Source organism: Cariama cristata, unplaced genomic scaffold, assembly GCF_000690535.1.
Source record: "Cariama cristata isolate BGI_N322 unplaced genomic scaffold, ASM69053v1 scaffold42591, whole genome shotgun sequence".
NCBI lineage: Eukaryota > Metazoa > Chordata > Aves > Cariamiformes > Cariamidae > Cariama > Cariama cristata.
Window position 1 is genome coordinate 296 of NW_009600635.1, and position 14,526 is coordinate 14,821.

The following is a 14,526-nucleotide window of genomic DNA, read 5'->3' on the forward strand; positions in this document are numbered from 1 at the left end:
CTTGTGTGAACTCCAAGTGCACAAACTGCTTCACAGTTTCAAGAGAAGGAGGGAAATGGGAATACTCACAACTTCAAGTAGGGGATTTAAGATCAAGAACTTGGAAAATGTGGTAGCCTTGCAAGATGAGAGTCAGCCTGGGTTTTCAACCCTTTGATATTTATTTCTTCTTGGTAGAAAAACTTACCATGTGTAGAAAGTTGAGGTGACCATGCAATTGCCTGATTGTCTCTCTGTTACTGTGTACATGACGAGACATTGTCCATGGTGAGTTTAGGGAAATCAGATTAATTTATAAGACCAGACTACTTCAGACCCATATCGCAGAGAAGGCTCACAACCCTGCAGAGAAGGTGGTGCTGGGTGTTGGTTGGCAGTAGCCACCCCAGTCCATTGAGGAGTGACAATGCCATTCCTCGGGTCCAGAAGTCTACAGTGATTCCTGTGAATGACCTCTGGGAAACTGGAAAACCATCCAGCCCCACTAAGAGACAGCAGACCGAAAGTTTTCCACCTGACTACAGTGAACATTAGGGCAATGCACCTCAAGTTTTCCACCTGACTACAGTGAACGTTAGGGCAATGCACCTCAAAATGTTTTGCTTTTTTCTTAGTTTCTCAACCTTCAGGTAGAACCTAAAAATAGAGAAAACAATCACTGAAAGGGTCGGTGATTTGGTCTAGACATTACAACAATGTTCTTGTGTTAGGACCTTTTTGATAACACAGACACATACTTTATTGTGGTGGAAAATAAGGTAGTTTAGTTTGCCTGATGTCTTGTATTTCACAAAATTATGATCAATGGGATATACCTTGAAAACATGTGAGATCATTGCAAAAAAGGCTGAATTTGATGTCAAATCCATGTAACACCAATTTAAACTTCCGAAAAATGCCTATGGTCAAGACCCATCCCAGTTAGGCATCTAGCTCTATTTTCAACCTGGTATTCCAGCAAAATCCTTGTGCTTAGATTCTGGTGCATACTTTACCGTGTCATGGTATATGCTTTTCAGGCTGTTAATGCTTTGAAATACAAATTACAGTAGAAATTGCATTGGAGAATAAGAATTAGTTCAGTTTGTCTGCCATCCTTGTCTTGCACTGCACCAAACCAGTGCCCTCCTTGTGTAGGATTTATGGGTTGTTATTTGGAGATGTCAAACAATCTCCCTGCAGAATTAAGGGATTCTGAGTGACTCTCTTGGGGCTACATGCTTAGTAGGTGCTTTGGATCTGGGCATGATTCACATTTTAAAGAACCCTTAAAATATTATTTTACTAATTTCATAAATATTTATACAGTATGCAGCAGGGAAGCAACAGTCTTGATTACAAGCTACTTACAGAAGGCACCGCTGCAATCCAAGTATAAAAAAACCAGATCGTTATAATTGTAATTGCTGAATACCTTGAGCTTATGGTGAATTTTAGCTCTTCTCACAGAATTATGGTGTCTTAGTCATTCTTGTTGTATTGACAGAATGTTTGGAGAAATTCTCCTCTTTCAGATAAACCTAATATTAGTGTCTGACTCACTGATACTGCAATATTTTGTCTATAAATATTTCAAATATCTTGTGTTTGATTGTATATTTTATGTAACTGTTTACCCAACCTATTCTTTCTCCCTTATTTTCTTTCACATTTCAAAATTGAAATTGTATTTATCATTTTATTCCATATTTTCTCCCCGGAACACTGTGATTTTTGGGTGAAGAAGTGGAGTATCACAAGGATTGGCTGTACCTATCGATGGAGCAGCAGTAAAACAGGGAGCAGCCGTGTTTCCACTCTCATCACGGCAGCAGCAATGATTGTGGACTTTGCAGAGCACTGCCCCTCCGGCGAGGCCAGAAGAAGGCATTCCCTCCCCTGCTGCTCCCCTGTCCCACTTACAGACATCCAGGCATGCCATCTTGAACCAAGTGGCTTTTGTATAAAACATTTGCAGTAGTACTGCCTTCAGCTCTGGAGTCCTCAGCACAAGAAGGGCATGGACCTGTTGGAGCGAGTCCAGAGGAGGCCACAAAGATGATCCGAGGGCTGGAGCACCTCTGCTGTGAGGACAGGCTGAGAGAGGTGGGGTTGTTCAGCCTGGAGAAGAGAAGGCTCCGGGCAGACCTTAGAGCAGCCTTCCAGTACCTAAAGGGGGTTTACAAGAAAGCTGGGGAGGGACTTTTGACAAGCGCATGGAGTGATAGGACAAAGGACAATGGCTTTAAACTGGAAGAGGGAAGATTTAGATGAGATATTAAGAAGAAATTCTTCCCAGTGAGGGTGGTGAGGCAGTGGCAGAGGTTGCCCAGAGAAGCTGTGGCTGCCCCATCCCTGGGAGTGTTGAAGGCCAGGTTGGATGGGGCTTTGAGCAATCTGGTCTGGTGGAAGGTGTCCCTGCCCATGGCAGGGGGTTGGAACTGGATGGTCTTTGAGGTCCCTTCCCACCAAACCATTCCATGATTCCATGACTCTATGAACCAATACCAGCCTGGAAGGAAATACCATATCTTTATTTTATCACAGACTTCTCATCTACAATTATATAAAATAATTTGCATTATGACTCTGCTAAGATTGGGATATATGAAAATATATATTGCTGACTATGTCCACCTCTCAGCTTCAGTAAGATCTGAAGACACTCAACACCTCTAGTAGGGCTTATCAGAAGTTGGCCAGTCGGGTCCAGGTTGTCACTAAAATATGCTTTAACGTTTGGTCAGCCCTGAAGCTATCAAGCAGTTGGACTAGATGATCATTGTAGGTCCCTTCCAACTGAACTCTTCTTCTCTTCTCTTCTCTTCTCTTCTCTTCTCTTCTCTTCTCTTCTCTTCTCTTCTCTTCTCCTCTCTTCTCTTCTCTTCTCTTCTAAATTTTGGTTACCCTAGCCATATACTCCTAAAGGTGCATAAGGAGCAGGCATATTGGTCTGTTTATTTGTTCTCTTTGTTATAGTGTTTGCTTGTTATAAAACCAAAAGTACCAAAAGAAAATTATAATTTACAAAGTTAAAATATACGGTTTCTTCTGCTTCCCACACATCTTGCTTCATGTTGTACTGTTTGTAAAGTCTTAATGTTGCCCTTTGCATATCAATTTCAGAAGAAGGCATATAAAGTCATTTAAAACTGGGCTGTGTGCCTGTATCCTACAGGACAACCTAGATTGTCAAGCAGAGACTAATATGAGTACGACTATCACAGCTTGATTCCTGGTTTATCAGCAGAATCACAATAATTTTGTTGCACAACGGCCTTTCCTTGAATAATGTCCATTTGTCAAAACCAAAAAGTAGAAAATTATTTCTTATTTGTTGAAGCATCTCAAATTTAAGTAAGTTGAAGCAAGCTATTTTTAAGTTATTTGGTCAAAATAAATACACAACATTCTGAAGTTATCAAAATTATTTATTTCACACAACCACTTTTTTTTTCCTTATTATTCATCTGAGAATACTTTATTTTAATATTTTTGATTGATAAGCAATTACTTAAGATTTTTTTTTTTTAGGAACCCCTTTCCTCCACAATTAGAATATTAAAATTGCCAAAACTTTTACAGGTTAGAGAAACCGTCTATCTAGAAGTCAGTCAGAATCACTGGAAAGTAGCTTGGGGAATCAGAAAGGCATACTGCTGCTGACAGTCTGTTTTTCTGACAATCATATGTGAAACTTTCATTAATGATGCTCATTGTTCTATCTATGTTGTATCTATGCTATTAAAGCATCTGTAATGCTTTAAAGATATAAGAGAAATTCCACTACCTGCAATGTCCACTGACGTAGGGCAGCTTGCTTCAGTGCGATATATGGTTACAAAAGGTCACTACCAGTCTGTTCAGCTGATAGGCAGATGTGAAATAAAGTCAAGTAATTCTAAAACAGGGTCAAATTAGTTTAGGGTCAAAGCGAACAACAGTTCGGTCTCACATGCATTCTGTTTTGTTTGATAATTTCCTCCTTTATATATCTCCTAAGTGAAGATTTGTCAATTCTATTGCTTTCAGAGGACTGCTAAAATTTTGCTTTTCTGTATTTATCTTTACTTTTTGTAGGGTTGTGTTTGGTTTTTTTAATTTGCATTACTGAAATTGTTAAACTACACTACTATATTAAAAATACAAAAAATATGGGTAATTCAGTGAAAAGTCTAAATCAAACCTGGCTGAACAGAATGTATATAAGAATTAATCCAACTTCATCATCAGTATGGAGGTACTTCTTCAGGAAAGACGCCAAACCTCCTGGAGAACAAAAAACACAGTGGATGTGCCCAGTTAGCAGAAATTACAATTTAATAAAAATTATCATCTACTCTGCAGTACTTGAAGGCTTTGTGCAGGGCAGGAAAATCAGCAGACAGGGACCTTAATACTCAGAATGAGTGACCATTCCCTCCTGCGAGCAAAGAGCCAGGTTTGCTACTAAAAGTTTTGTTTTCTTAGTTATGTCAGTAAGAAATTATGTTAGTAAGAAATTTAAGTTTAATATCACAACACCTGTAGCTAAGGCAGCTGTTTAGGCTAAAGCCCAAGAAAAAAAAATGGGGCTTTTTCCAGACAGAAGCTTTGGGAAGCTGTTATAAATTATCTGGCCAAATACATATATGTGTATATACATGTATATATTAAAGATATGTATTTTATACACACATATATAGGGTCTCTCTTTGCCAGTAGTGAAATGTATCTTGAAAAAAAGAGGTTATGGACATACCCATCTACAGCAGCCATGCAGCGAGGCCCCTGTGCCTGGGATCCACAAGACAGGTATGCATGCACAGTGACTATTTCCAAGAATTCCAAAGTCCAGTCGTTTCTAAAGCCAGCAAGGAGAGATTTTCAAAATTTCCTTTCTCCTGTCCTCTTTCCCCTGAGCTCTGCAGGCACGAGCTGCCCTCCCTTCCCTCCCTTCCCATCTCTTCCCATTGGAAATGTCACTATCCCCATCTGCTGCCCTTGAACTCCCTGTGCTGGCAGAACGAAGCAGTGGAAGTCATTCAGCATAATATGCTACACAAACACTTCAAAGGCAATTACTAGCATTTTCCGTCGAGAAGAAAATTGCACAGAAGGGATTAACGCTGCTATGTTTCTCTTTTTGATGCCCATAACCCAGATCAGGACACATCTCCTGCGTCATCAAATCCAACTCCTTGCTACAGGCACCATGTAGTTCATTTGTTCAGTATGAGTACGGATGCTTTTTAGCAGCTAAGCTAAGCTTATGCCTTCCAGGACATTCCAGGAAACAAGATCTGCTCTCAGAATACCTGAATTAAGTGGAATTTTCTTTGTGTGTTTATCTCAAATGATGTTACACTCTCAGCCAACAAAGGTATATGTTATTGCGGTCAGCAGGGTTTCTCTGGTTTTAAATTATGCCTGCTTTACTGGATTTATCAAATGAAACCATAATAACACAGCTCAAAAACTGTGCGTTCGTATTGGAAAACACGTTTTACAGGAACTGCTTCTTCTGATAATTACATATTTGGTGACAGAGGGTGAGGGGGTGAAGAAAAGCTATTTTCCCATCTGCAGCAAATCCTGACAGCCACTTAAAAACAACAGTAATGAGGGAGAGAAGAAGAGATATTTGTGAAGGCTTTAGATATTAGTTTCAGATAAGTATGTCACACGCGAAGCCTTCCTTGATTTATTTTGGTTTGCGCAGCTCACTGGAACTCCTGACAAAATGCAGGTATCTCAGGACGTGTAGGTCTCACTGAATATTTTAAGCAAGAAATACTTAGTGAATGGTTTCCTTCACAGCATTCACATCATTCAAAGTCCAGACAGAGCCAGGAAATGAAGAAGTAAAATATAGATCAAAGTTTACCGACCCAATAAATTGAAGAAAAGGGAAACATTCAGATCAGTCTGAGGCCAAGTGACTCCTCTCATCCTAATTAGACTCCTCTTTGCTGTAGAGCCCTGAGGATGGGGTCAGGAAAGTTTGGAAAGGAAAAAAGTTAAATGTTAACTGTTGTCAACTCTGGACAACAGCACAAGAAAGGAAAGCTTTGTAACAGCTCTGTCCCAGGAAAAAGACATGCAGAGCACAGCCTTGGCTTCAGCTACACCCTTCACCCTACGGTATTACGGCCATTTCGGGGTAAGTTGTTTGCGTGATCTTCCACCTTACAAATATCTCTCTCCTCTTCTCCATGAGGGAACGTGGCACCGCAGCCACCACCGCTGCAATAAGTGAAAACCTTCAGTCATGCGCAGGCGAGAGCTCGAGGCCTTTGAAAGGTCTTTGCTTTATAAAGTTGTGGCTCCTGCGTTCTGCCTCGCAATCCTATCTCCTGGCATGTGTAATCATAACCCTTCTGCTGAAGAGCTACACTATGAAAGTCTGCAATGCGTGCTACTGAATACATGTGTTTATCTGTAAATGTCCCTATTTAGATACATTCAGATATATTTAGATTCTGTTTCTACCTTTATTTATACTGTAAATTTTCTGTAACATCTATAAGACGTTGAAACATGTGCTTATGAAAAACAGAGCATGTGAATATCCTTGATTTCCAGAAGCTCTTTGTCTTTCCCGCCTGTGGTACTTGCTGCTTAATAAACAAAACATTTCTTCTAACACCCTGAATAATTCAGGGAAGCAAAAATTTCAGAACACTTTATCACTAAATCTGTTTTGAGATTTCAGCTGGTGGTTGCTGTAATGAGTACATGGGGACATCGTACAGTAAGGCTGTCCCCTAGACCAGTAATACTATTTGAAATGAGAAAAATAGAAGAAGAAAAGTAGGTATTGGTTATCAGGCTCTCTGGCTGCTTTTTTATTGATATTTTAGATTAAACTGATAGCAACTCGACTAACTTGGTTCAAACATAAGCAGGAGCTGTTGTGAGGGTCCGTCATGGACTGGTCCTGGAACGGTTTGCGGACTGAGCACAAGCACAGATGCTTTGCCATTGCCGCTTGGATGTAATTGTGACTTCTTGTCTCCAGCCATGACGCAGTTCTACTTCTTATATTTTTATTGACTCTTGATTTTGCTTTAGATTGCTAAACTAGCTATACCGAAACAAAGTTTTAAATGGAGTACCTAGATACTTGGGTGTGGGTTTTTTAGTTGAGTTTTCTGATACACAATTTGAAAAAACATCTTTATGTGTATAGTGACATTAAAAGCCTCACTTTTGCTAATTTTCATGCTTGGTATTTAGCAGCCTGAACGAGGGTTACTTTGTTCTGGTTTTTCACTTTTTTTCAGGCATTTGGAAGCAATCTGCTAGACACAGCATGACCTAGCAGCCAGCGCAATGTGCGACTTCAACATCAGCCCGTTCATTAGGGAAAAGTGTCTGAACTCACTAAACAACGACTGGCTGGGGGCTGAGGATGAAAAGAGGACGCAGCATCCTAACATCCTACAGAGGGTACCTGTCTGAAGGCAGGAAACATTTGTACACTGCCCCGGTCAGTTGTCTTTCACCACATAGTGGCACCAACGTCAGCTGTCTTCCTAAGGACCAAATCTTATATTCCTTATAAAAATCTTATCGGAGGTCTCGGGGTGGAGGCGCAGCAGAGAGGGAAGGTGGGTACCAAATATTGGGCTGCCCAAGAGGCAGAAGCTAGAGCAAAAGCTTTAGCCATGCTTTTGATAGCTAAGGAATGGATCAACCTCCTCCCGCTTCTGAAGGAGACAGCTTGCCTAGCCTCTGGCCCTCAGACTCTGAGCAAGGGCTAAAAATGTGCTATGGAGTTGCAGTTATAGCTCCGGATGGCTAAATTCAGCCTAACCATACCAGTGCAACTGGAAACATGTTCCACTTTGGATGTTATTCACATCAGCCAGTCCCACATAACAAATTGTTACGTCTCTGGTACAGCTCAGCACAAATGGAGCAGAACGTCTAGAGATAATTAGAAAATAGGAGGATAAAAAACATTTCTCAAATTGATTGTACAAACAAGTTTTATTGTTAAAAGAAAAAAACCAACACCCCAAACACAACTGGGTTTCCAGATTCAACTGCTGTTTTATTTTAAATTGAGTACTGGCAAACTTCTGATTCTTGCACTTCAGAACTTCAAAACTTCTGATATTAGTTAGGTGCAGTCTGAAGGACTTTGGCCTTCGCATAACTCAAGGCACAGCACCAAAATGCAGTCCTCAGCCTGACATCCGGTCATGCTTATTCTATGGATTAATCAGGATGCCTAATTCCCAGAGATTTTGTGCACCTTGGCTGAGCATCTGATTACAGCAGGGCTATAAATGGATAAGACTATCCATCAGCTAGCTTTCCAGACCGTACGTGATGTATTCTACCTCAGAAAAATTAGTGTGCTTATTATTTCACAGCTCAGATTCCAGTTGCTTCCAGAAATGACCTCTGTGTTCAGGAATTATTTGAAACATTTGTCACATTCAGAAAGCATCTTGTTTTACTGTCATGGTGAAATTCAAACACATGAACATATTATTCTCAGAATCATCGGAGAATGCTTGTAAAATAACATCATAGTCGCCCTAAAACAAGAAGCAAAGAAAAGAAAAAAAAAGAAAAGAAGAGAAAATTAGTGTATAATGCTGCCCGCTCTTGTCTAAGTCGCTGCTTGGAATGGTTCTGGTGATTTCTGTTAGGACCAAAAAAGAAAGATTCCCATCAGGGACCGTTATTATGGGTACATTCAGATATATGTGTACAGAAAAAAAATAGTGCTCAACTTTCTTCTCACGACCAGGGTGCTAAGGAACAGCAGTAGGCTGTGGTCCAGCTTGCACTTGTTAGGGTCCTCTCTCAAACTGGAGTCCTGTGCTCCCAAGGGCACCTGCGCCCCCTTCCAGAGTCGTTCTCTTGAGTAATGTTTCTGACTCCACATCGAACAACTGCTTGACCAAAGCTAAAGCAACCTCATACTATTATTGGTGGCAAAAAGTTTGTCCTGAGTTGGGACGTGATGTCAAGATTAGAATGAAGTATGCTAGAGAGAGGAGAGTGGGAGGAAGGTCCCATGTGAGAAGAATGCTGTAGTCATTCTTCAGTCCCTGATCAAAGCATAGCCAGCACTTCACTGAATGTGAGGTCTTGAGCTGCCTACAGGCACCTCCCTCCATGAAGCATCTGCTCCCTGACTGGTGGGATACTGCTTGCCCGAACCGTAGCCATAAGCCCAGCTCTAAGTCAGCCATGTTTTCTCTCAGTGCAGTAAGCAATACCGATCCTCACGTCACCTCAGCATTCCTTCCAGACCCACCGTTTTCCTCATCCACATCCAGCCGTCTGATCTATAAAACTGGCATCACCCCAGGTTTAGCTGTTGTCTACCTACCCACCGTCAGGCCCTTGCACAGACAGACTTTTGTAGGCACCAGGACAGAAGATGGCTTGGTGGCCCCTACTGAATCCAGGTCTTACTCTACCTTCTTTGACAGCTGTCACCTTCCTCTTCTGGTACGGCAAACTTGGGATGAGCACCTGGGGGCTGAAGAGCTCTTAGGACTAATCTAAAGACTGGGAGGCTTGTAAGAGTTTTTAGTTTACAGCAAAGGCTCTGATTAGGAGTAGTTCCTGGTCTGACAGAGTCCCACTGGGAAGTGTCAGGTCTGCCATAAGCACCTCATCTATAGGAGGACTCATCTATAGGACCCGTCTGCTACCAGCTCTGGGGCTAGAAGAGATGCTGGGTGAGCGCTGTTAGAGGTCCATGAGCTTTGAGTTAAGGGGAGGCTGGAGATTTTGTACCAGCTCCTTAATGACATTTGTGGGGATTAATTGGGACGGTAAGGGTCTTGGAAAGGCTCAGGCAGCTGATGAAGCAGGTGTTGGATGAAAGTGGGTTAACCTGAGGACTGGTGCTGCTCCTGGTTTAATGCCAGAGCATTGCTTTTCCTTTTGGATATTGTTGTCCCTCTTCAAATCTTTGAAAAGGGTTTCAGGGAAGAACAGGCTAGCGTGTGAAGAGGATGTAAAATAAAGAATGAAATGGACAGAAAGAATATGGATGGATTTAGTCAAACAGGTAAAAGGAAACACAATAACCTACCAAACAAAATGGAATGATTCAGGTGACATTAAGTGATGTATTTGGTCTTTTTTTTTTTTTTTTTATAAAATAAAGGAAGAATAATAGAGGAATAATAACCTGAGGACATCTAGCATTTCAGAGATGCCACTATTCTGGAGTCATCACTTCAAGCATGAGAAAGTTTTCTGACGTTTCCTTTTACGGTTTTCTACAGTTTGGGTGAACATCTCTTTCCAGAAAATATATACATGTAAGTATGTGATTTTACTATTATTATTTCTTTATATAAAATGCTGAAAAGTACCTTTGGAAACTTTGTTCTTGCACCTTTAATGTCAAATGCCGTTGCAATTGTTTCTGCAAAACAGAGACAATTATAATATAAATGGTTACTTAATCATAAAGCCATGAATCAAACTTCCTAAATAACTTCAAAGCAATATGACATATCTCTTCACAGCAGTGCCGATGCCATTTACTCTTCCAGTGATAAAGTCCTTACCTGTTTCTTCTCCCAGAGCTCTGCCTAGTTGTCTAAACCACGTTAGAAAATAGAAATGAACCACAATGCTCCTGCAACATCTCCTACAGACCCATCCTACTGTGATAACTCCAATAATTTAACTCAGAATAGCAGTTCAGCTGAACGATAACCGAAGAGAGCTGATACTCATTTTTAAAGAAAGGAAAACATGGATTGTGTATTTTGACCTCCTTACAGGTCTTTTTGGCCTTCAGTCTGACATCCTGCCTGAATTCTCTGGATCTGAGCCTGTGTCGTGTTGATGTTGATCAGCCCCTACAAGAAGATTGACTCTTCTCTAATAAAAAAGCGTTATACATGGGTGTAGAGAATCTCTTTAAAAATCCATCCAGACACTTACCTAAATAAACTGTGTTCTGGATATTAGTAGTGGCCCTAGCTTCTCTCATGTCTCCTGTACAGTCCAGTCACATGTAGTCTTTTCATGTCATTGCACAGATGTTAACAATAGAAGTGTCATAATGAGACGAAGGATATCAGTAATCCTAATTTATAGAGAGGGAAACTGCAGCACAAGGACGTTAAAGCATAGAGTTTGGAAATTCTCTGTTTTAGTGGGGTTCTGGCACTGGAGAACTGCCTACTCTGAAGTCTGCTGCCTGCCAAGCAAGGTGAATCGGTCTAGATTGTGGTGAGAAAAATCTGTCTGCGTGGTTTGATCCATTAGTCTTTTAAGAAATGTGCTCAGTGGTGCAAAAGGGCTGGCAGGTATGGCCCTGCTGTGGAGGGAGCCTGCCATGCAAGGGAAAGGCACCATATATTTTCCACACCAACCTCCTTTCAGCATCCCGCACACTGAGTATTCATCATCGGCTCCGCTGCAAAGGACTTCTTTCCATTGCAACGCTTTGACACCATTGTACCAGATGTGGAAGATGATCTTCAAAAAGGTGATGTCACTGCCTAGTTAAGACATTGCAAGTAAGAAAATGCTAGCCGGTGGGGAGGAAAAACATATATGCAGACACGCTATTTAGATAAAAACTAGTTTTCTCTGAAATATACAATATTTTTTAAAGACACCCCCCAAAACTAACAAAAATACGTATCTTGAAAACTGTTACTTCCAGAAAAACAAAAAGCTGGTTTTCAACAAAAAACAGTAGTCTTAAAAAATATTTGAGTGAACAGTTTCAAAATCTGTTTTAATTTCTTCAGTAAAGATAACAGAGTTCATTCAGCTCCACAGTTAACCCAAATCAATACTCAGATGGGGACTCTGTAGTTTGAAGCAGGTGTTGCAAACAAACTATCCTGACTGCTGGCAGCCATCATAAAGACATCTTTCTCGGGAACCAAACTTAGTCCAGCTCCAGAGTTTTTACTCAGAAGGTGAAGTTTATGGGCCATTTCATAAGTAACTCAGCTTGCCAGCTTAAAGCTGGGTTTAAAAATTAAAGTTGGGTTTGCATACACAATCCAGTACCATTTCCAGCTTCTGGAACACGCTTATTCTTAGTAGAAGTCCTGTCATACTTTGGTAGTCTAACAATATTCTCTCTCCTTAAAAAGACTTGGATCTTCTTCAGGCCAGAAGAGCTTGTTTTCTGCAAATCTTGTCTGCTTCTTCCAGACAAATGCACGTGCACCTAAACCTCCTGAGATTTGCACGTCCAGCACCCGTTAGCACGCAGGGCTCTGGCAACGGCTCCAACAAGTAAAACTCAACCACGCTTTCTTCCACAAATCATCATTTCTGTCCACCGCTATGGTTTATCTATTCCATTTTTAATCACAGAAACTGATCTTCTAAATTATTTGGCACTTAGGATGAAGTGTCATCTTTTTGCTTCTATACGGTTTTTTTTGCATTTGCAGAATGTAATTGTCTAGTCAAGAGCGACTCACGGGGAATCCAGGTAAGAGTAGCCTTCCAGATGGATTTGTTCATGAAGCTGCAAGGTGTCACATTAAACGTGAAAGCATGAGCTGTAGAATCTACAGGAAAAAAATTGTTTCATATTGGTAGTGGGAATAGGTTTCTCCAGGAAAATAATAAAAATATTCATATATACACACTCACAATAAACACATACACATTCTAAAATGTTTTTAATATAAGATATACTATAAAATTATCTAGTATAAATATCCATGGTAAATATTAAATATGTATTTAAAATTATATTTTTAATTATTTATATGCTTAGAGGGCAAAAATAATATCATATTGCTCTAAGAAGCAAGAAAAGTCAATTATTTGGTTGATGATATTTTGCACACCAAACTCAGAGGCAAAAGTACCTTTATTTCTCTCTTGAAATTACACAAACTTTTTATTAGCATTAAGCCAGCATGGTCCTCTGCTGAAAATATCCCTACTTATGCTAACCATGGAATCTATATAAACTTGCTGACAACAGCCAAAAATGTTTTTAATGTACCAGCATATTTTTCCAGGATAATGTAAATGAGCCTTTGAGTAGATTCGCTTTGTGAGTGACCCACCTAGCATTGCACAACGCACAGTGTCAGACGCAGTGAAGCATCACACAAACTGTATCAGATCAAATTTAGAGCCTGATCGAATTTAGAGCTGATATTTTAATCTGTAAAAAATGACAGCCTTTGGAAGGCTTTCTGGTCAGTATTTTCATTTTTATTTTAATTTTAGGAAGGAAATCTGTTCGATTCAGCTTGCTTCTGCCCTCGCTACCATGCTTATGGTGAAGAAGTGCCCTGCCAGAGTGGGGAAGGGGTGCTCCCCGTGCTACCCCTGCTAGCAACCCGGGGGGGCAGGGTGACTCACGGCGAAGGGTTCTGTCTTGTGTTTTGGGGATTAAAGCAAGGGACGTGCAAAGGGAAACTGTCTGGCTTCTCATCTCAGATACAACTATGCACGGGAAATTACGACAGGAAAAAGGGCAAACAAAACTCACTGTGGTCTCAAAGGTTTGGTACACAAGCTTAAATATCGCCCCTTTCACCTCTGTGAAATTTTTAATGGGAGTATTAATGCAAAGCAATGTACCCAAAATAAACATCCTCTCCTGTGCCTCAGTTCATGTAACTATTTTACAGGTGATGTACACACAGATTTTCAAAAAGACACAGGCCCATCTTCTGGCCACTGAGTCTGCATGGGCCCACTGAGCCTGTCCAACTCGGCCATCAGGGAGGTGCCAAGTTGTTGCAGAATCGACCAAAAATCTCAGAAAAATCTCAAAAATCTACGTAGATCCAGCGGCCTCCAACACAGACACAGCAAGAAGGGACACGTGATGTTGTCCCCGAGCCTGACTGATCCTCCAGCCTGGCAGAATACCACATTCCCCCTTTTTTTCCATATACTTCAAGCTTTTCGTTGCAATATATTGGTTAAATCAATGTGGATAATTTATACAATACAGTACTTGCAGAACAAGTTTAAATCCCTTATCTTCTAATATTTCCTAAATCTAAACATGCCTGCTTTACTTGGGAGTAAACTTCTCTCTTAGCTGCTGCAACCAGCATTGTGGTAACACCTATGCAGTATAATTCTTATAACAGGATAATTAATAACAGAAATATACTCCAGCTGAACTTCCTTTTATTTTTCTGTATTCATCAAAGAAACAAATTTGAAAGAAAGTTCACATTTCCTCAGACTACAGTAATTATTGTGCAAATGCCAGTAAGAAAAGAATAAGCTATTTTTTACTTACCACAAAAAGTATATGATATTTCTAGATCTGACGACGTACAAAGAAATTCACTGACTCCGGGGGTGAATAAGATGAGAAAAAAAAGTCCAAACATAGTTACTTATTTTGCTTGATATTCGATGGAATAAAACTTCATTTTGGGAAAAGGGGAACAAAAATTCAGCACAGTCACCCTCAGTCACACGTCTTCAGGGAATATCCGGGTTTTTTTGTCAAATTCTCTGCAATCTTAATTAATCCTACCGCAGCACTATCAGTTATCATCACAATAAATTTAGTGAAAAAAAAAAATATTTCTGCCTTTGTTGTTACATTTTCTCCAGACA

The 14,526-nt window shown here is 40.4% G+C and overlaps 1 protein-coding gene across 1 annotated transcript; it reads right to left on the bottom strand.

Moving 5' to 3' along the window:
* Positions 1-8,408: 8,408 nt before the first annotated feature.
* On the bottom strand, positions 8,409-14,294 carry LY96 (lymphocyte antigen 96). Its single transcript, XM_009710085.1, has 5 exons — positions 14,201-14,294; positions 12,402-12,491; positions 11,328-11,456; positions 10,314-10,366; positions 8,409-8,510 (listed from the first exon to the last, which is right to left on the bottom strand). Exons 1-5 carry the CDS (start codon positions 14,292-14,294, stop codon positions 8,409-8,411), a joined length of 468 nt encoding a protein of 155 aa, XP_009708387.1.
* Positions 14,295-14,526: the final 232 nt, after the last annotated feature.